At 52.8% G+C, this 21,778-nt stretch overlaps 1 protein-coding gene across 2 annotated transcripts in view; it reads left to right on the top strand.

Annotated features, from left to right (window-relative positions):
• The window catches only part of notch2 (notch receptor 2), a 72,343-nt gene that overhangs the window by 2,969 nt on the left and 47,596 nt on the right, over positions 1 to 21,778 (top strand). For both annotated transcript variants that reach the window (XM_088927609.1, XM_088927608.1), the window contains exon 2: positions 13,091 to 13,172. In XM_088927609.1, the coding sequence (XP_088783735.1) occupies positions 13,091 to 13,172 (82 nt within the window). The remainder of the gene's footprint in view (positions 1 to 13,090; positions 13,173 to 21,778) is intronic.

The following is a 21,778-nucleotide window of genomic DNA, read 5'->3' as shown; positions in this document are numbered from 1 at the left end:
GAGTAAATTTGCATGCGCCGACATTCGGTGTTAATAATATTAAAATAAATTTGCTTTTTCTAGTACTACGGTTTTTTTTTTCATGCTAGAATGGGTGGCTTGTAAAACCTGAAATTTTTCAACCTGCTTTGCAACACGAGGCTGGTTTCCTTTCATCCTGCGTCTCTCTAACAGCTCTTCCCAGTGCGGGCTGCTGCGCACGGCGGTAGCGCTGGAGTCTGGCGTCGCGTCTCCGTGCGCTGGAGAAACCCGCGAAGTCCGCAGCGCTCTGATGGATTTGGCTAGATTGGGCCTGAAAGAGCGAGGCTTGAACACAGATGCAGTTTTCTTACCCCTTACAAGCCAGCCACCCGTCAGACAATGATATTAGTGAAGTGAAGCTGGCCTTTATAGCGGCATTGATGGCGATAAATTAAAATACCTCCGGAGAATGCCAGACATTTCTGAGCCTTAACATCGTGTGTCAGCTGCAGGGAGGTTTGGAGTGTGTGTAACCCGAGCACACATGCACCGCTGAACTGCTGTTACAGAGCAGGATTGTCCTCCAGAGAGGCAGTAATCCCAGTGCTTTGGCCTTTTATTAATGCTGTACTTAGCACCGTGTCACAGCCATTCCTGTTAGTGACAGGGCAGTGGACTGCGTGGGAAACTCGAGGAGTCGGATCCGAAGGGAATCAGACTCCCTTGTGCGTAACGGTGTGCTGCCGTTCACGGTTCCTGAGGTTCAGGCTCGTGTGTGGCTTGCACTGATGAGAGGGAAGGACACCAGACATTTGCACCTTTATGGCGGGAGTAATTTGTACAGTATCTGTACTGCTCAAGGCCACTGTCTCCCCCCCCCTCCAATATGTAGCCTTGCCTTTTTTTTTCGGGTCGTCTGCACGGCTTCCTTCCATAATAAGGAAACAGAAAAGATCTCTCGAAGCGGAGTGTTAAGGAAACGTTTGGGGGGACGCAAGCTTGGGTCGTCCCCGGCTGTGCAGGCCCCTGGGGAAGCTTTTTGTGTGTTCAGGTGTGTGCGACGCTTATATGCTTCCTTCCTGCTATTTCCTGTCAGGCAGCAGTGAGAGACACCTTCAGAAGCTGGGTTTCGGCTGACGCACGGGGCCCATGTTCGAATACTCCTGTGCAGCATTTGCATTGCAAGGTGTTCAGGACGCAGGATGTAGGGTCTCTTTAAAGTTGGCAACCTGGAGAGTTCGCCACCTCTCCGTTGCGCTTTTCTGCGCTGGGAGACAGAAGCTGGGTGTAGATCTCCACAGGGCAGAGAGGTAGCCTGACGGTGAGCGATTTGTGCGCCAGGTGGGCCCGACCGGGAGAGATCACGTCCCCGGGTTCCGAGAAGGAAAGGTGCAGAACTGCAGTCCGATGCCCCCCTCCCTCCTCCTGCTCTGCGGCTCGGTCTGCAGACATCTGGGAAAGTTTAACGGAGAGTCAGCAGTCGGGGAGAGAGGGAGGGGGGGGGGGGTTACGGCAGGCACCGACCCTCGCTCTCCGACAGACCGATTAACAGAGAATTAAGATTTTCCGAATTCCTGGCAGGGCGCCCGAAGCCCGGGAAAGGGTCCGTGGGGCCCACGAGCGCGGCCGGGACCGTCGGAGCCCCGTGTCGACGCAGGAAAGCCCGGAGCGCGGAGCTCTGCGGCAGCAGCTCCCGCTTCCCGCTGGACGGGGAGTTTAGCAGTGGAAACTGGCTCCGTCTGAAGCCAAGTAGGGGAAAAGAGAAAGTTACTCAACAGAGGAAAGGTTTTTCTTTGCGCCGAACAAGGCTGCTGACCTCCAGGTTATCGTGGGCAGAGAGGCATGGCAGACTGCAGTCTGAGGCACAGTTTGCCGTAGGGCCCATGGCTGTGATAACAGACAGGGAAAACACGGCGTGAAGGTCATTCTCAGGCTGTGAGCGTGACTGCCGAAGAGTGTTAGTCTTCCCCCTAGGCGGCAGCGAGACAGCCGCTGGCTCTCCGAGGCGACCCTCAGGGCACCAACACCATGCCATGCCACAGAAAGACACCTGGAAAGCCATTGACTCGGCTTAGAGAAATGAAGTTTAAACAATCTGACACGGAAAGTCGGTTTTTAAACGGGGCGTACTTACCTTTTACCCACATGCAAGTAGATAAAAGTGCAGGTGGCCTGGCTGATTTGTCCGGTTCTGTGGTGGAGTGGGGCTGTCTCTGGTTGAAAAAGCACGCTGTACCTGCCCTGGCCACTGGGGGCAGCACGTCTTGTGTATGGCCAGAGAGATAAGAGATCAGATCACTTTATTGGCCGTATACAATTTCTTGCATTAGGAATTTGTCTTTGCACAGACCCCAGCTTGCTCTCCATGAGACACACAGACAGGGAGAGAAGCTTGGGGTCAGAGCGCAGGGTCAGCCATCTATACGGAGTAGGATTCCTCTGCCAGCCGCGGGATTTGAACCGGCAACCTCCCAGCCAGAGGCGCAGATCCTCAGCCACAGAGCCCCTGCGGGGCAGTTTCCTCATCTGGTGATGTGCAATAAACAGCGTGCCGGCGAGCAAAGGGCCGTTTTTGTTTTTCCCCTTGAAGAATTCGGCTGGCGAGAGTGTTTCATCACGCCTGCAGACGCGGCGGGCCGTGTCAGTGGGTTCTCGGTGGACATTCCAGAGCCATGACTGAGAGCGTCGGCGCGCGAGCGGTTTCTGCTGCCCCTTGTGTTTCAGAGTGGCGCTGGGTAGCGGGCGCCTTGGCCCTCATTCCTGGGTTCCGCTCTGGGATTCTGTTGCTTAAAAATGCCAAATAAGTCTTGAAAATCAAACGGACGTTTTGAAAATGTTGTGATACGGGGGAGGTTATCCATGGTGTGACTGCTAGAAGTAACTGGTGTTGGATGATGAGAAATGCCTCTCGGAGGCAGCGGTGTGGAGGTGCCATTATTGCTCTGCCCATAGGCTTGCCTTGCAGATAAGCGTTAGCTTCTGAAACAGGTGTTGCCTCCCTCTTACATTACTTACAGAGGCCCAAGAGACCCCCCCTGTAGCTGTATAGAGAATGGGGATAATACAGAAGTATTTACCTAAATGTGTGTTTATCTATGTATGTGAAAAGGGTTATAGGAATGCTCCTTGGCTGATGTGATTTACAGAGACAGGGCTGTAGATATAACAAATGGCTGCCACTTCTATCCCAGATAGCCCCTAATGTTCATTGACCATGCCTTTTTTTCTCATTTTGAATATTATGAATGTGGACGTAATGTCTTTGCCAAAGCAGTCCTCTGCAATCTGTTTGTACATCCATATGAAGTTGTTTTTGTTCACAGCTGCAGTGATTTCTGCACAACATGCTGAAAATCTTGAACACATTTTTCTTGTGCAGGGTCCTAATGTGGCTCTCAGTAGCTCATAGAGACACATCTGTTCGTGGAGTGACAGAGTGCTCTGTTGTTTGAAATAAAGGATGACTGTAGTGCGCCCTCATGGTTATGAAGGGCTCCTGTACATACCCTCCCTTTGAGTTACTGTGGACTACCATGTGCACCCCCCACCCCCCGAGTTACTGATCTAGAGTACACCCTCCTCCCCTTCAGTCACTGATCTAGAATACACCCCCTCCCCTTCAGTTACTGATCTAGAGTACACCCCCCTTCCCTTTAGTTACTGATCTAGAGTACACCCCCCCTTCCCTTCAGTTACTGATCTAGAGTACACCCCCCTTCCCTTCAGTTACTGATCTAGAGTACACCCCCCTTCCCTTCAGTTACCGATCTAGAGTACACCCCACCTCCCCTTCAGTTACTGATCTAGAATACACCCCTCCCCTTCAGTTACTGATCTAGAGTACACCCCCACCCCCTTCAGTTACTGATCTAGAGTACACCCCCACCCCCTTCAGTTACTGATCTAGAGTACACCCACACCCCCCTTCAGTTACTGATCTAGAGTACACCCCCTCCCCTTCAGTTACTGATCTAGAGTACACCCTCCCCTCCAGTCACTGATCTAGAATACACCCCTCCCCTTCAGTCACTGATCTAGAGTACACCCCTACCCCCCTGCAGTTACTGATCTAGAGTACACCCCCCCTTCCCTTCAGTTACTGATCTAGAGTACACCCCACCTCCCCTTCAGTTACTGATCTAGAGTACACCCCCACCCCCTTCAGTTACTGATCTAGAGTACACCCCCCTTCCCTTCAGTTACTGATCTAGAGTACACCCCCCCTTCCCTTCAGTTACTGATCTAGAGTACACCCCCACCCCCTTCAGTCACTGATCTAGAATACACCCCTCCCCTTCAGTCACTGATCTAGAGTACACCCCTACCCCCCTGCAGTTACTGATCTAGAGTACACCCCCACCCCCTTCAGTCACTGATCTACAGTACACCCCCACCCCCTTCAGTCACTGATCTAGAGTACACCCCACCCCCCTTCAGTTACTGATCTAGAGTACACCCCACCTCCCCTTCAGTTACTGATCTAGAGTACACCCCACCCCCCTTCAGTTACTGATCTAGAGTACACCCCACCTCCCCTTCAGTTACTGATCTAGAGTACACCCCCACCCCCCTTCAGTCACTGATCTTGAGTACACCCCACCCCCCTTCAGTTACTGATCTAGAGTACACCCCACCCCCCTTCAGTTACTGATCTAGAGTACTCCAGTGCTGTAGTGTAACCCTCTCCCCGGTTCCTGAAAAGCACTGATGGTTCCCGATGAGGATCACTCTTATCTGGATTTCTGGACAGGAAACAATTTCCTTCAGGGCAGCACGTCCCTGCAGTCGGATTGTTTCCCGTCGAGGGTGTGAAGTGCTTCCTGGCTGGATCTGGGAGCCAGTGCTAATCAGGGCAGAGGAAGCAGGCGGGCCTGCCGCCGAGAGCGCTGTCCGGCAGCGCGTGTCAGGACGGGGGCAGGAATTACTGCAGCCCTCTCTGGATGCCCTGGGGGAGCTCTTTTGACTGAGGCTTTCTCCGATGGCTGCATTCCTGGACGAGGCATGAGTGCGCTCTCCTCCGACTGCAGCCGCAAAAAAACCAGCCCCTCTGTCGCTGGACAGCAGCCCCGAGGGGGTCCTCGTCCCGGGACACTGGGAGCAGAGATGGGGCTGTAACTTTTATCCAGGTGCAGGGTGGCCTCAGGAATGAGGTCTCCTGGGCACGTGCTTTATAGCTTTTTCACACCAGCGAAGAGTCCAGACTAAGGGAAGGGGTCCCAGAGTGCTCCAGCCTCCTGTGGACTAGTTACACGTTTATTTTGATTGCAGGAGTTAAGTATTGTAGAAGCAGTGCAGTCAGGCCCGATCCGGTATACAGCTGCTTTGAGGTGCAGAGAGTGATAGAGCAGTCAGTGATTCTGTAGGTGATCTGAGAAGATAATGGTATAATCTTCTCTGATTCTACATCAGTGAAGAAAATCAAGTATTTTCTAATACCTCCCTGAACAGTGGCTCTCAGTAATGGTTTTCTGCTGGTTTCCATTCAAACTGGGCCTTAATCACTGGTGCTAATTGCTGAATGTAATCAATCTGCTTGTTTGTTCAGGATGGTTTCTCAGTCTTCGGGTTCAAAAATGTCCTAAAATGTCTATACAGTATATAGTAAGATCAACATATTGACCTTTATGCAGTTTCTCCTCAGCTTGCTGTGATTTTTTGTCCCTTATTTCTGACTAAAACCTGGGAAATGGCAGTGTCGATGCCACTTCTAGACCTCATGAAACTTTTTTAAAAACTCACTTAATATAGAAAACTGAACCCGGTGTGCCTGCAGTTAACTTGGCTGGGGCAGAAATCGGAAGAAAATGAGGTCTCCCAGGACCAGGACAGAGCAGCACCGTCCAAGAAGAGAAATGTTGTCGTCCAGATAAATATTTTGGGGAGTTCTGAGAGAAAGCTTGTGTGTGCGCTCGTCAGATCAGCTGTGTAGTGTGACTCGCTTCCCAGGGTGTAAGAGTCATAAGAGCGTAAGAAAGATAATTAATGAGAAGCAGCAATTCGTTCCATCCAGCCCATGTGTGTGGTCAGCCATTCCAGGGATCTCATCCAGCTGTTTCTTGTGAGCCAGGTTATTGGCTTCAACAGCCTGGCTTAGTAGCTTGTTCCACTCTCCCACAACCCTCTGCGTAAAGACCGGCCCCCTGTTCTCGGTTGTAAAAGCACGAGGCTTGCGAGTTCATGAATGTGTTCGTGAGGAGTTTCACTTCTTCTTCTCTCACTCCAGGGATCCCCACTCCTGCACCTGGGGATTCACACACCTCCTGGTTTTCATTTCACAGAGCTCTTCCGTTAATCGAAACCTGACAAGATTGGTTGGAACCTTTGCAGGTTTTGTTTTCCTGCTTAAAGGTTGGAGATTTTCGGTTACTTCTGAAACACAGTCATTAAAAGGCAACTTCCAGCATGTTTAGGAAGTCAAAACAAAGAGTTCCATCCCGTTATTAGGTCTGTGAAGAATTCAGTTCATTGACTGGGCACTTGGATGGAACCGAACCGGCCCGCTGTGTGAGCGCCCGAGCCTGGGTGTGGAATCCCCTGCCTCACTCCTCACCCCCTCTTGCCCGAGTGAAGAAGAAACCAATTGTCTGTATGAGCTGGTGGAGTCTGGCAGATCTAAATCGGGTCGGTCACGCTGGCGTAGAAGCAGCCGTGCTGCGTATCGCCCCGGTGATCCCGCCGTGCGATGCTGGCCCGTCAGTGGCGGCCAGGCAGGGCCAGGGCTGTGGTGCTGTATTCCTGCTCCCCGCAGAACACATCTGGACTGTGCCGTCATGCTCTGGCTGCAGGACCCCTGCCTCTCCCACCCACCTGGGAGCTCGGGGGAGGGCGGGTGTGAGTCACTGGATGAGATCTTCAAGGTTCTGCGCTGGGGCTCAGATTACTCTCTTCTGGGGCCTGTTACACATTAGTGGCTTAGAGGGGGGTTTTATGGAGCTCAGAAGACTGCTGTGTTTTATTTGCCTTTCAGAAGGCCTGTCTGGGTCTGTTCTGAAGTGCAGCCTTTTGGTCAGGTTGACCCTGCCCGCCCCCAGAGAGGGGCTGTGGGGGGTGGGTAGTGTCCACCCCCTGCTGTGCCTTGCCTGAGCACTCTTCCCTCGCTCTGGAGTCTCTTAATAGCAGCCTTCAGTCTGAAAATAGGAAAACAATGTGTGTTTTATTTCTGAGAGTCTGTAGTGGCTGGTGGTAATTAAACACAAACACATCTGCTTGCCATGTGGTACTGCCGTGGGTTGGGTGCGTTTCAGTAACAGTTCACTGTCGTTCACAGAGCGGGATGGCATGCTGGTGTTTTCGTTGCAAATGATCTCCAAACCGCTTGGAGCAAATGGTCAAAACAAAGTTGCGTCTTAGAGAGTGATTTAAGGGTAATCCATAGGACCTGCAGGACGGGGGCTCTACGGGACAAGCACAGCGGGGCAGCTCTTCACAGCTCTTGGGTTCCGCTGTCTGTGGGGAGTTTGCATGTTCTTACGACGGCCGTGTGGGTTGTCCGCAGGTGCTCGGGGCTCCTGTGCTCGTGGTTTTGGTTTGTGTGTGAACCTGGGTGTGCCCCCTGCGATCCAGCATATATCCGTCCTGCCTTGTGCCCCTTTTCTGTAGGGGTTCTCTACAGCTCACTGCTAGCTTCTGTTGGACTGTGCAGTGACTGAAAGTAGGCGGAGGTGCTCCTTGGCAGAGCTGCCCTTCTGCTGGAGGGGCCTGGTGGCCGCAGAAACACGCTCTCACCCCCAGACCCACTGCCCAGGGTCGGGGGAGGGGTAGAGCAAACTCAGAAAGACCAGAAAACCCGCAGGTACAGTAGCTTCTTAAATAACTCAGAATCCCTTCTGCCATCGTTGTGGGGACAATAAAAGCTACGAAGTATCTTGGTTTTATCTGTAGAGATCTGGCAGTGCGGTGCAGTGAGGTAAGGAGCCAGTTGGACCTGTTCTGCGAACCCGGTGCAGGTAATTGCCTCGACACCAGTGTCAACAGCTCTGCGCTCAAGACAATGGCTGAGGTGAATGCACTTGATACCGAAGCGAGTGTCGAGTGACACACCGTCGTGGCCTTTCCCCCCCTGGGTCAGGGCGGAGGGTGCTGGGAAGCCCGCTGCCTGAGAGGAGCGTCAGTCATTTTCGCGTGCCTCCTAGTGTAGTCGCCACTCAAGCAAGTTTCTAAAGGAGAGGAAGCCATTGGGCCCGTTCGGCAGTCACTAGTTCATTGTTCTCATCCGGCTGTTTCTTGAAAGAATCCCGGGTATCGGTTTGAACAACATAGCAGGTGTCGCTTGTTCCATGCTCCTACAGCCCTTTGGGTAAAAAAAAAGTGCTCCCTGCTCTTGCACTTCCCTGGTTTCCCCTTGTGCTCTCTGGTTCGTGCTTCACTGTTCAGTCAGAAGTATTCCTCTGGGCTGAAGTGTCCCTACGTCTCCAGCCACCCCGACGTCCTCTGATATACAAAGAACTAGCCATATACTCATGTTTCTCCTCATTTTGTGACCAAAATCTTTAAAGTGCTCAACAGCTGATTTAAAAAGGAGCCCCTGTTAGCGACGCACGTGGTGGACTTTCGGGGTAATTTGTAGTGTACAGTGGCAGTTGTCTGTTCGTTGAAACGGATTTTGTTGCATCTGTAATTCAGAACGGGATCACACTCGACACCAGATCTGAAGTGTGGGGAGGGCAGGGGCCCATATCTGCACATGCTGGATTGTATTTAGTGCTGCAAAGCAAGAGAATCTAGTCTTGGGAGCTGGTGCCTCCTATTTCTGTGTGGCAGCGTCTGCTCTTTAATAACCAAGCAGACAGAAAATTGACTAAGTGCAAAGCTGGTTTGACTGGGCCTTTTCTCTTCAATGGGCGATGTGAAAAGCTTCGACTAACTGGTTTAAAAGGCTCAGTGCTGCTCTGTTGCACCAATACCTGTTGAAACAATGTTGTTTGAGATCCATGCATTATTAATCCCCCCTGACTTATTTATTTGCTAATTCTGCCTTTTGGGCATTTGCTATGTTTAATTAGCAACTGGTCTGGCAACTGCAGCCCTGCTGAAAGTGGGAGTGCCAGGGTTTAGCAGAGGGTTTAGCAATTAGAAACCCTGCAGGTTCTTTGTCAGGATGTGAGGGGTTAAACCCACACAACCATTGCACCCAGATTCGGTCACCAGGCAGGAAGTGATGCAGGAGGGTGAACCGCAGCTGAGTCTTTTCTGTTCATTTCAATCTGCTGCCCCAAACAGCATGTGATTCTGAGACCGAGACTCACCGGGTCAGACGTCCTCTTGCTCTCCTGCTGCCTGACTGCTGGTGTTAGCAGAGCAGTGCTCCGCAGGGCCAGGCTGCAGGTGTCCTGCACTCTGTAGGGCACAAAGGGACCCAGAGGGCCCCGGGCTCTCTGCCCCTGGGGGGCGTGGACGGACCTGGAGCATGAGCTGGAGCTGGTGATCGGGGTGCGCCAGTTCGCACCCTGGCCTTGACAGGGCAGAAAAGGAGAAGCGTTGAGCCTCTCCCTTAATTCCAGGAGAGGGGGAGACTGTGCAGGGGAAGGGGAGGTGAGAGGGGAGCAGCCGGCTTCAAACGCACAGCCCTGGTGTCTTAGGCTTTCCAGCTTTTCTGTTTTTCTGGGCATGTCCTCTAGTCTTGACTCCTCTCTCTGGGGCTCTGCCCTGGGCTCTGGCCCCGTCTCCCTGCCTCTCTCACTGGGGATGGGACTGGCGGGCGAGCGAGGCAGGAAGCCGGGCCGCTCTCTTCCTGCGCCGGTCCCGCGTGTCACGCGAGCATCACGGCTGCAGTGACGGCGCTGGCGGGCAGGCACGTGGCCTGCCGGCTTCTCCTCAGCCCCGTTCGCTCTTCCCGGAAATCCTCCTCCTTCCCCCACCCCGCACTGGCTACACGCGCCCGGAGCCGATCCCGACAGATGCGTGCGTTTCGGGGGGAAGTGAAAACAAAAAAGAGTGGTTTTTCGCTTTATTGTGCGGCTTCCCAGATCTGCGAGGACTGTTAATTTCTCTCCCCCCGCCCTGCGCAGTTTTTCCTTCAGACGTCCACAGGAATGAGCGTCAGGGCGCAGGCAGGCAGAGTGTGCACAGCTCTTTGTCCCCTGTGACATGCGATGCTGTAGTACTGTAATGGATGATACAGTGAAGCTGTAATACAGCCACTGTTATGCTGCCATGTTTCCACCCACTCAAATCCAAAACCCATGCTGTCAAAAAGTCAGTCTCATCCGTGTCTTCTCACCTCGGTGGTGGATGACGCATCGGATATTTTATTCACTGACATCAGGTGTTGTGTGAGCTGCCCTCTTGCTCTTTTTGTGCGATTCCTGTAAGAAGCAGAGAGCAGATCATGAAAGGGAGTTTTCGGATGCTGAGCGTGACACGTTGGAGTGAACAGAAACTGTTTCTGGCACCCTGCGCAGGTCAGCGTCAGACTGGAGCTCAGGGCAGTGGGTAATTCCCCTGCCCACTGGCATCTGGGGTGACTAAAGGGATCTGATTGGCTGGCCTTAGTGTAGCTGAAGAGATTTTGGTACTTTGTTATGAACCTCCTCATTCCCTTTCATGCCATCACTGGCTCCTGTCTTCTCCTGACTTCAGTAGCTCCTATTCTGCCATCACTGGCTCCTGTCCCCTCCTGGCTTCAGTAGCTCCTATTCTCCCATCACTGGCTCCTGTCCTCTCCTGGCTTCAGTAGCTCCTATTCTGCCATCACTGGCTCCTGTCCTGGCTTCAGTAGCTTCTATTCTGCCATCACTGGCTCCTGTCCTGGCTTCAGTAGCTCCTATTCTGCCATCACTGGCTCCTGTCCCCTCCTGACTTCAGTAGCTCCTATTCTGCCATCACTGGCTCCTGTCCCCTCCTGGCTTCAGTAGCTCCTATTCTCCCATCACTGGCTCCTGTCCTGGCTTCAGTAGCTCCTATTCTGCCATCACTGGCTCCTGTCCTGGCTTCAGTAGCTCCTATTCTGCCATCACTGGCTCCTGTCCTGGCTTCAGTAGCTCCTATTCTGCCATCACTGGCTCCTGTCCCCTCCTGGCTCCACTAGCTCCTATTCTCCCATCACTGGCTCCTGTCCTGGCTTCAGTAGCTCCTATTCTCCCATCACTGGCTCCTGTCCTGGCTTCAGTAGCTCCTATTCTCCCATCACTGGCTCCTGTCCTGGCTTCAGTAGCTCCTATTCTCCCATCACTGGCTCCTGTCCTGGCTTCAGTAGCTCCTATTCTCCCATCACTGGGCCCTGTCCTTACGCCCATTGCTTGCTGGGATAGGCTCCGGCTCCCCTGTGACCCTGTACTGGATAAAGTAGTTAGAAGATGGATGGATGGATCATGTCCACTTTTGGCTGCATTGGATCCCTTTCTTGCTTCTTGTGTGTATTGAGGTTTCTGCGGGCGGAGGGCATGGCTGCTATATTGGCTCGATGCTCACCACTCCCAGCTAAGGATACGGTGCTTGCAGAAAATGGATGGACCGACAGGTGCAGGTATACCAGTGAATATGAAAGTGCAAAGCATTAGTTCAAAGCCAATGAATAGGATGAGCAAATGGGTGGGATGTTGTTTTTTTTTTTAATTTTTAATTTTTGTGAGGCAGAAACATGCTCGTCCTTTCAAAGAAAAAAAAAAACAACAGATTTTCATCTGTAGACGTCTGTCGTTGCCGACGGCGCCGCGTGTTCTGATTGGCAATGCTGAGGTGCCCTCCTGTCTTCGTGCCAGAATGCGATTTGAGGGGTCCTGTGGTTTTTCTGGGGGGGGGCGCTGGTTTCTATAGACACAGAAAAAAGGACCCAAAGTGAAATGTAATTTTGTATGCATTTAGAAAGTGAGGGAATGGCTCCGTTTTCCTCCTCGTGATTTCCCTGGCTCCGACGGCCGGACGCAGCACAGGCTGCCTGCTGGGATGGTGTTGTAGTAACGGAAATCGGCGCAGTGATTCAGGACAGACGCCAACGAGGGCGTCAAAAACATCTCGGCTGCGGGATAATTCCCCTTTGTGCTCCACTCGGTTTCCAGCTTTTCGTGACCGGGGTCCCCCGCGGATCCTGACCCGCGCCCCCCACACACACTCGACACTCTTTCCCTGTCCTGAAGCGCCTCGAGGCGCGTGACATTCGCGCCGCAGTGGACTCGTTTTTCACTTCTGGTGGCGGTGTTTTTTCTTTCAGTCCTGGTCTTTCCGTTTCTTCTTCTTCTTTTTTTTTCTGGTCTTTTTTTCTCCTTTCTTCTTCCTCTTCTTGCTGCGCCGAGCTCAGCGAGCGCTGTGCTCTGCGCGCTGCAGCGAGACGCTCGGTTGACTGTACTGCGCTGTCTTGCTCACCGGACGGGCCTGAAATCTCCCAGCTGCCTCAGGTCGCCAGAAGAGAGCCGTCATATCCCCCTCTTAGCCGCTTAAAACACGTCAAGCTTTAGTTCATTCTTGCTTAGAAGCTAACCACCTCATGAGCGTTGAGATCCTGTGCTGTTCGTTTGCTGTAGCGTATTCTGGAGCCTAATTGTTCATCATCCGTAAATGTGAAGGTGTCTGAAGGTTTGAGTCCTAGATGTTGTGACATCAGATCCCACCCCAATCACAGTACACGTAGGGTGTACAGGGGGTACACATAGGGTGTAGATGGTGGCAGCTGTAGAGATAATTGTTTTTTTTTTTATTTGACTTGAAGAAGTGGATCGCGGTTTATATACAGTTCTGTGCATTGCGAGTGAGAGGGTTGTATTTCTAGCGGGGAGTGAGCCTGCTGCTACCCTGAGCGTGATGCCACTGCAGGGCGTGTTTTGCGTGAGTAATTCCAGCTCCCTGAGCTCGAGCTCATTCAACACCCTGTATGTAGCCCTTTCTGCAACTCCTTAAACTCTTCCTTCAAGGTTTGGCCCTCTTGGTTCCTGTGATGCTCCTCTCTGCTCGTGCTGTTGTGATGTTTGTGTTCCGCACTATGATGCACAAAGCCAAACTGCGCACACACTGGCCTAGCGCCGTCTCTCGTGTGTTCTTAGAAGTAACACTCATAAGCGCTACGCCTTAAAACATTCGGGCATGTGTGTAAATGACTGTGCATGTTATGCGTTTATTCAGATATACGGTGTATATATATATGTGCTTCATACATGTGGCTTCATTTCTGTAGTCTGACATTGCCCTGTTGTTTCAGCCCTGCAGTGTCGGGACACGAAGGAGCCCTGTGTCAATAATGGGACCTGCATCACATTCAGAAATGGCACCGGTTACTGCAGGTAAGTCTGTCTGGGCAAAAAGCCAAATGCTTTTTGAATTGTGATATAAAGAGACATAAGTGCACAGAATACATGTTTGCATGTCAGGTGGGTGCCTGTGAGGATCTCTTCTGGTCTTGTTAAAGGGTGTGCAAGGTGCTTTGCAAAAGTCATGCAGTGCACGATTAGAGTACCACAGTATGGAAACAGCAGGTCTCCATATTTCTGTAAAGCAGCCAATACATATGTTTTTGAGCATAGTATGCACAGAAAGACACAGAGGATGGGGGCTGTGTGTTTGAAAGCTGGCAGCTTGTTTATGTGATGAGAATCGGGAAACAGCAGTGAAGGGAAAGTCTATTGCAAAACAAGGTGGGGCTGCATTAAAGATCAGCTGTTGAGGTGATTTCATTGCACTGCGTCAGCATTTCCTTCTTCTTTCGCTGGCACTGGGAGAGACCCCGTAGACAGACTGCCCCCCTCTACCACCTCACTCCTTCTCATCCTGCCCCTCTCACTCCCTCTCACCCTGTCCCCTCTGCCACCTCACTCCCTCTCACCCTGCCCCCTCTACCACCTCACTCCTTCTCACCCTGCCCCTCTCACTCCTTCTCACCCTGCCCCCTCTACCACCTCACTCCTTCTCACCCTGCCCCTCTCACTCCTTCTCATTCTGCCCCTCTACCACCTCACTCCCTCTCACCCTGCCCCCTCACTCCCTCTCACCCTGTCCCCTCTCTCCCTCTCACCCTGTCCCCTCTCTCCCTCTCACCCTGTCCCCTCACTCCCTTTCACTCCCTCTCACTCCCTCTCACCCTGTCCCCTCTCACCCTGCCCCCTCACTCCCTCTCACTCCCTCTCACCCTGTCCCCTCTCTCCCTTTCACTCCCTCTCACCCTGTCCCCTCTCACCCTGCCCCCTCACTCCCTCTCACCCTGCCCCCTCACTCCCTCTCACTCCCTCTCAGTGAGGGGTAGGGTGAGAGGGAATGAGGTAGTCATGGGGACCTCCCACTCTTCCCAGCTGTCAGTCATACTGGGGGAGGGGGGAGGAAACTCAGCAGAGCTGCCGGAGTGACAGGGTGCGATATGGAGGAGACAGGCGCAGCAGGAGGTGTGTAGGGAAGGCTGTCGGACCGGTGTGGCCGCCTGGCTGCGCTCAGCGCTGCCGGGGTGCGGCGGGGAGCCAGCGCACGGCGGGCAAGGTGTGTGGCAGCGGCTGTCACGCTGCAGAGCACCGAGCGAGTCCGAGTGCTTTTAAAACAAGGGCACTCACGCCCTGCCTCGCCTCGCCTCTCTCCTGCTGATTTGTGTTCGCGGAAAGATTAAAGCATGCCAGCCTGACGTTCGTTTGCTCCGGGTCTGCTGGAGCCAGCCCTGTCGTGCCAGCGGGGCGGTGAAGGGGAGATTGGGAAAGCAGTGTCCTGTGAGAGTCCTGCGGGAAGGTCCTGGCAGATTATGGCACGTCTCTCTAGATGTGACACTGTGTGTTTGGAGCGTGCCAGAGCCACAGAAGGCAAGTGCCCCTGACCGGGGAGAAGAAGCGAAACCGAGGGGGCTGTTGTGCAATAGCTGTGTGCTCCTCTGGAGTCTACCTTGCACGATCCCCGGCCACACAGGAAAGCCCGTCGCCAGCAAAACTGTTGCTTATGCTTGTAAAGGGCCGCCCTCGGCTGCGCTGCTGACGGAGCGGGGGGGGGAGGAGAGAATCTGCCTTTTGTTTGAATTGGCAGATTGTTTTTTTTTTCCTGGGGCAGGTAACGAAAAAGGACGTTCCTGCAGAAGTCACAAGTCTGTAACCCGACCCGCGTCTCGTTCGGAAAAATCGCTCGCTCATCGCCGCAGAGGCGGCAGAGCAGGGGAGCAGAGGAATTAGCTTGTCGGGTCTTATTTGTCATCATCCCCTCCCCTGCCCCCCCAGTCCTGCCCCGTCCTGCCCTCTCATCCCTGTCATTAGCGTTATTAGCTCTGCAGCACCGACAACAGAGAAAGCTTAGAAATGACAGCTTAGTGGGGGCACATCAAGAGCCGTTCATCTGGCATTTTGAAGACGGAGGCCTCTTTCCTGTGTGTCGGGGAGTTAGCTGCTGTGCAGACTGAGCTGAACTGTAGCGGATCTCCCGTTCCGGGCCCGATCGGCAAGGTCAGCCCTCATCTGAAACCACTCTGTGCAATTCTGGGTTTTTGCTTCTAAACACGGAATCCCCGATGATGACATTTCTTTCTCTGCCACCTAGTTTGGATTCATCCGTTCTTCATGAGCTCGTCTTGGCGCCCTCACCCACAAGCCAGATTGAGATGGGGGGTGGGGGGGGGGGCGGCGGCGGCAGTGTCCCCCGACACCCGTGCACGGGTCACCCGCTCGAGGCCCCCCCTGGCGGGAGGGAGGCCAGCAGCTCACACTCGGAGCCGCGCTGAGCCGTCGTCTTCGTCTCTTCGGAGATCACAGGCCTTGTTCCGCGGGGCGGGGTCGGCGCTGTGACCGATGGAAGGAAGCGCCTGCCTCGGTGGGGGCTGTCAGAAGGACGGGGGCCCGGGCCGCTCGGGGCGTCTTTTGCGCCCGGCGCTGACCCCTCTTTCTCAACCACGACCCCTGCTTAACTGTCATGGCGCCAGGTGGCTGTGGAGCAAAACAAAATCACCATTAAGAAATGTCAGTTTTGGTAAGAAAATAGGTTATCTGGTAAAATGGCAAAGATTCAGTTTTAGCACACGTAGGTTTTTGGAGATATCGATACGGGTGCTCGGCATTCTTGCTAGTTAGTGCGATATTTGTAGCGTCAGGGAAGATCACAGGGATTCGGTTCCAGTTTTGCTGCTGGGGTTCTTACGTGCAATAGCGAGCCCGTAATAGAAACGGTATTTGCACGTGGTCGGTTCTAGCCGGTATGCAACACTGCTTTTTTTCTGAACTGCTCTGTCTGAACCGCATTAAGCTGTGGAAATGAAGCAGGGCCTTTGTTCACACTGGCTTACCATTCCTCATCCTGACATTTCGGCAACAAGAGGTGGTCCCTTGTGGGCACGTCTGTTGAGCCGTGTCCCTGGCCTGTGTATGTGCGTGAGGCCTGGCCTGCCAGAGGCGTGGACACCCCTCCTCGCGTTGCCGTGGTGACCGAGCGTAAGCCCACGTCTGGCGTGACTGCGCTCCAGGCAGGGAGACCACTGGGCGGCCCGTGTCTGTCTGCAGACTGCCTCCCCACCTTTGACAAACATCTCTTCTTCTCCCTCTCGAGATCCGTTCTGCAGCCGGCGGGATTAAACACCGCCGGGGAAGTCTCGGTCCTATTCACCCCTGGATGCGCTCGTCGCTGTCACTGTCAGTGGGTTTCAAGATATCCTTCATCTCCTCAAGAATAAACACAGCTTTGGGAATGACAGACAGCACTGCTTAAGGACAGGACAGGTTAACTGGACCGTCTAGTGTACTTCTGTGTGGGAGTCTCATTGAAATAATGGGAAAAGAACGAAGCCCTGAAGATCAGCCTGTTGGTGGATAGGGCCTGTAATGGACTGTAATGCTCTCCTTTTGGGCATTACCGCATCTGGGGGAGGTGTTCAGCATTCCGGTTCGTTAGATAGTGTTTGAATTGGCTTCAAGCAACCTTGAGGTCAGCTGTTGACTGAAGAGCCGTGCAGGGCCCTGCTGTCAGAGTGTTGTCTCAGTGCCGTGACTGAGGGGCTTTATTCTTCCCAGTTAGGCTGTGCTCTCGTTCCTCCCCCACAGCTGGCCAGCAAGTAAAGGCAGGAGCTCTGCCTTCTATTAGTTCATATTACTGTTATTGGAATTATTCATGGGTTTGAGAGGGACTGTAATCAAAGCCACATGTCTCGCCCTGGACTGTGTTCAAAAACCTGCTGCTGAGGAATGTGCCAGGCAAAGAGGGGCCGCGCGGGCCAGACTGCCGAAATTCAGAAGCCAGCGTGATGGTCTGCTCCTGTCCGCCCTGCCACGCCCTCGCTCCTGCTGGCTGACCTTTGTGCCGCACGTTTGGTTCTCGGGGCCCGCGGGTGGGAGTCGGATCGCAGCCTGGGGGGGGTGGCGTACTCCTTCAGCTTTGCGTTTCAAGGTTCGTGACTCACTGGGCTGCTGCTTTTATCTGCCGCCACTTACATTTTCACACACGCAGGTGAATATTTCACTGGAGCAGTGCTGGTGAAGTCCCTTGCTCAAGGGCACAACAGTAGTATCTCACCTGGGCTACGAGCCCACAAACATCCAGCTACCAAACCTGAACCCAGCCCATCACCTAACACACTACACGCTTCATTTGCAATGCATGGTAACCATGCCAAAATAATATCGCGATTATTATAATATCACAGTATTAACCTATTTTTTTAGATTAGCTCAGTACAAGCAGTAGACAAATAAACAGAAAACTGGCACAGTAGAGTCGAGGTTTGTGGATTGACCACAGAGATAGTTTCCCTCAGAAATTCTGATATTAGTTTCTAAAACAATTCCGAGTGAGGAACACAGAAAAAAGGTTTGTCAGGGTTGCAAAGCAAGTTTTTCTTTTCCACAGTACATGATACACAGGATGTCTTGACGTTTTGCAGTATCTGAGCCAGAGGTCATATTATGTGCAGCCGATGCCGGGCTAACGCTTGCTTTTGTACTTTCGTGCTTAAGGTCGGATCAGAGAGGTGTCGGAAGAATGGCTTGAAGGCCACTCCAGTTCCCTTTAGAAAGTGCTCTTGTAGCAGGGATACTGCTTATTTTCAAGGCCAGATTAGCAACATTTACTCATAAAGCAAACACGCCAGCTATTGCTAAGCTCGCCGTGAATAGGCTTATGTGTTGGAACCATTCTGATCCGCCAGGGGTTCTTGTACAGCAGTCATATCTGAAGAAAGCCTCCTTCCCGTTTACATTTTCATTTCAAGGTCACCCAGGGCCACAGACACGCAGGGTCCAGCACACAGGCAGGATGAGATTTCATCAGCATCCCAGTAACCAGCAGACAGGGCATCCAATCTTTCCTGGAGTGTTTTCCGTGCCTTTTGTGGTTTTTCTCGAGAGAAGGTTAGCTCAGGACAAGCAGAAAGCAACACGTGTTTTGTACAAGACTCTGGGCCTTGGTAAGAGACCCCTGGAAGTGATGGAGGACAGGCTTCAGGACTGAGGTGGCAGTGGTGGTCTGTGCAGCCAAGGAATAAAAAACCATTCCAAGCTGGAGAGGTGTGTCAGCCTAGACACTGAGAGCCAGGTACCCCAATCAGCACACATAGTCTGGGGGTGCAGCAGGAATCCTGGTTTCATGGTATAAGGGGTGTCCCACCCTATGGTAACGTCATGGGTAAGGGAATGGTGGGGTACACTTAGTTCAGTGCTTATAGCCCTGGACATGATTTCAACAGGCACTGACTGCCCCATCCATGCTGTCAACTTCTAGTCAGCTGCAAACATAAGGTGATGTTCAAAGCTGCTAACACATTACACCTAGCCCTGTAGTGGTTTCCCGATGTTACCAGTAGGGCTTCTGATAATGTAATTTAATTAAATAATGTCTACTACCGAACTGGCTTTTAATACGTATTTTTCATTACTTGACCGCTTACTGGGGTTTTAACTGACATGCATGGAGCCCTGAGCAGGGTTGCTAAGCAGCCACTGTAGGAGTCCGAAAGAAATTGACGCACAACTGGGCCTTCCTTTCATTCAGCTTCTTAAGGAGAAAAATATCCGACCCTTCTCCTTTACAAAGGGGGCGAGTATCCTGTCAGGGGCATTGAATGCAGTACAACAAAGACAGGTAATCAGTCAGAGGTAAAGTCTCGTAATCGAACGACTCCTGTGGATATTACCAGACTGGCTCCTCACTGAAACGTGCTGGATGGTGTCACGATTGCAGCAATCTCCTAATCGGGGGGTGGGGGGGAAGCTGAATTCTCAATCCGTGTGCAAGTTGGTTGTATTTAATTGCGCTGTTGATGCAGTGGTATGGAGACATGTTTTGCAAACTGCATCTTTAAGCACAGCCTTCCAATACCTGTTTCAGTCCGTTTTGCAAAGCTGCATTTCCGGATATGATCTTTGATGGCACGGTTTGAAAATCAGGGGACTGACTGCTGCGAAACGGGTGGCTTTTTAAGAGCAAGGTGTTAAAAACACCCACCCTGAGTATAATTAGAACTGTATGGCTTGCATTGATGTTATTATAGGCAGCATTTTTTTTTTAATGTTTTCATTTTAAACTAAATGTGGACTTGAACATCTTTAGCGTGCCTTTGCAGATCTGCACAGAAGGCCCCTTTTCAGGTCCACTTGTGAAGCAGGAGCCAGAAGATCAAAGGTGTTCGAAGCAGGTCTACGGCCTGGTCATCTCGTCACGTCTCAGCTGTTGTTTCCAAGATGCAGCAGCCACAGTTTGCTGCTGCATGTGGTTTTTCAATTAAAAAGCAGCCATGTGGCATTTAAACTTTAGAAAAGGGTGTCGCACAAATGGTCCACAATGACAGCCGAAGAGCTATTTGGAGAAAATCTTTCACTGCTGCACAATGTACTATGAAATGTGAACCACAAGACTGAAGACATTGTTTTGCTATTGTGTATAAAAAGCCTGGTAAAGATTAGCAAAATGAAAACTAGAGTGTCAGACATTCCCTCATTTTGCACCTGATGGATTTGGCCTTTAATAATGCCAGTCTGATAAGTCGCAGTGAATGGGCGCTTTTAGAAGGGTATCTAATCAGGATCAGGTTAATAAAGAACAGCTGGTTCGCTCCTTTGAAGAAAGTGCTGGCCTTCCATGGGGTGTAGGCAGGAGAGCAGCTCATTGCTGTTTGTTGACAAATGGCCTGTTAATGCAAGTTTGCCTTTTACACTGTGACACAGAGGTGCTGGAGAATGGAAAGCCCAGCTGTGGACGGTTTGCTTGTTTACTGCTCGTTCCTGCTCCAAGCAGAGAGTTTAGAGGCTCAGGACGAAAGCAGGTTTTGGAGAGTTTGGAAGATGCCTGATTTGCGGGAGCTGAAATGAAGTAGGTCTTCTTGTCCCCGTGGTTGTGACCCCAAGGCTGAAATAAGGGGCCGCTGGCTTGCGGGGAGAGGTCCAGACTGTGCAGGGATCGGGGCGCCCCCCCCCGGCGTGTGTCTGCCGGAGGTCTGTGAGGTTTTGGAGCGCCGGTGTGCCGGGCAGGAGCGCGCGCGGGCGGCTCGGACACACTCGCAGGGCCCAAGGGAAGTGCCGGTGCGTGGCGCAGGCCCGAGGAATGTGCCGATCAGCTGCTAAACCTCTGGCACGCCGCTGAGAAGTGGGCATCTGTGCCAGACCTGCGCCGGCACGGCGGGGGCCTGCGGAAGGTCAGGCGCAGGGCCGCGGGGCTCCCCGCGCCGCCTGACGTGACTGTCGTCTAAAAGAAGGAGAAAAAAACATGCGGCAGGAATTTAAGGAACCACACCTCGCCGAGAGAAACCGGAGTGATCTGGCAAGACCGCTGGCTGCAGACACCCCCTCGCTTGCTCTTTACACTGGCTGTTTCTTCTCGGTTTCAAAACCCTTTCTGACACAAGGCCCCTGACTGCCTGCCTGGAAAATCCTGACCTCTAAAAGCTGGGAAAGTCAGACCGTCGGCTTTGTCCAGCCCCTTGTCTGTCCCTCCTGCTGAGCCTGTGCCTGTGGGGGTGTCGTGAGAGCTGGGGTGCGCGCGGGGGTGCCCCAGGCGTGAGTTCCCTTCAGCTTTCCGCGGCGCAGACGTCAAGGGAGAGGCTGCTGGAGACGAGCTCTGTGGGCCCGGTTTGTTTACATGCTGTGGAAATACAAAATAAATAGTAAGAGCGCCGCGTTCGTTACTGGAAATAAACTTGGAAGAGCATTAATAAACAGAAGGGCCATCGCTGGCGGGTGACCATAAGACCCAGGATGTGAGAACGTCTCTGCTGGTCGTCGTCTGCGCGCTCGGGTTGCGCAGGAGATTAAAAGGCGATGTCGTAACGTGCTCCGAGAATCGTCAGCCCCTCCCCTCTCGTCTCCCCCTTTTCCTGACAATAACGAAGAAAAGACCCTTCACGGCAGGAGGGCGATGGGAGTGGAGTGGATGTGTTTCTAAAAATAATTCTCTCAGCAGCCCCCCTCCCTGAGAGAGCGCTGGGGTGGGAGAGCCGGGCAGGACAGGAGAGCCCCGGGGAGGGTGTGACGGGAGAAACCGCGAGAAGGAAACCCCTCCCCTTCCCGCTCGGGTCGGGAGGAGTGGGCGCTGACTCTGTGGTGAACTGGGGGAGGGAACTGGGGGGTTAATATGATCCAGCTGCCGCCACTCGCCACTCCCCCCCCCACAGCCTCAGCACACTCGGCGATTCGTGTCGGTGGCAAGCTGCAAAACCGGATCCGGCAGTGATTATATAGCGCCTTTCCACAGTGCCCTGTGTCTCGGAGGGCACAGTCTGAAGGCGTGCTCGCTGGCCGGTTTGTTGTTGATGCGCAATAGTGCCGTAAAAACTGAACTGTCTCTACGACCCCTGCTGGAATTCACAGCAGCTTTCTAAATGGGTTAAAGGATGAATTATTCGGTTCAAGGGATGATTCATATTGCGTGATTAACATGGCGGTGAGGGGGTTAGAGATGAGACCCAGGGTTTGATTTTGGTCTCAAACGTCGGTCTGTGCGGAGTCTGCACGTTTCC

The sequence above is a fragment of the Atractosteus spatula genome, chromosome 11 (assembly GCF_055471065.1).
Source record: "Atractosteus spatula isolate fAtrSpa1 chromosome 11, fAtrSpa1.hap1, whole genome shotgun sequence".
Lineage (NCBI taxonomy): Eukaryota > Metazoa > Chordata > Actinopteri > Semionotiformes > Lepisosteidae > Atractosteus > Atractosteus spatula.
Note: the sequence above shows the minus strand (reverse complement) of the source record. Positions and strands in the feature narration are given on the sequence as shown.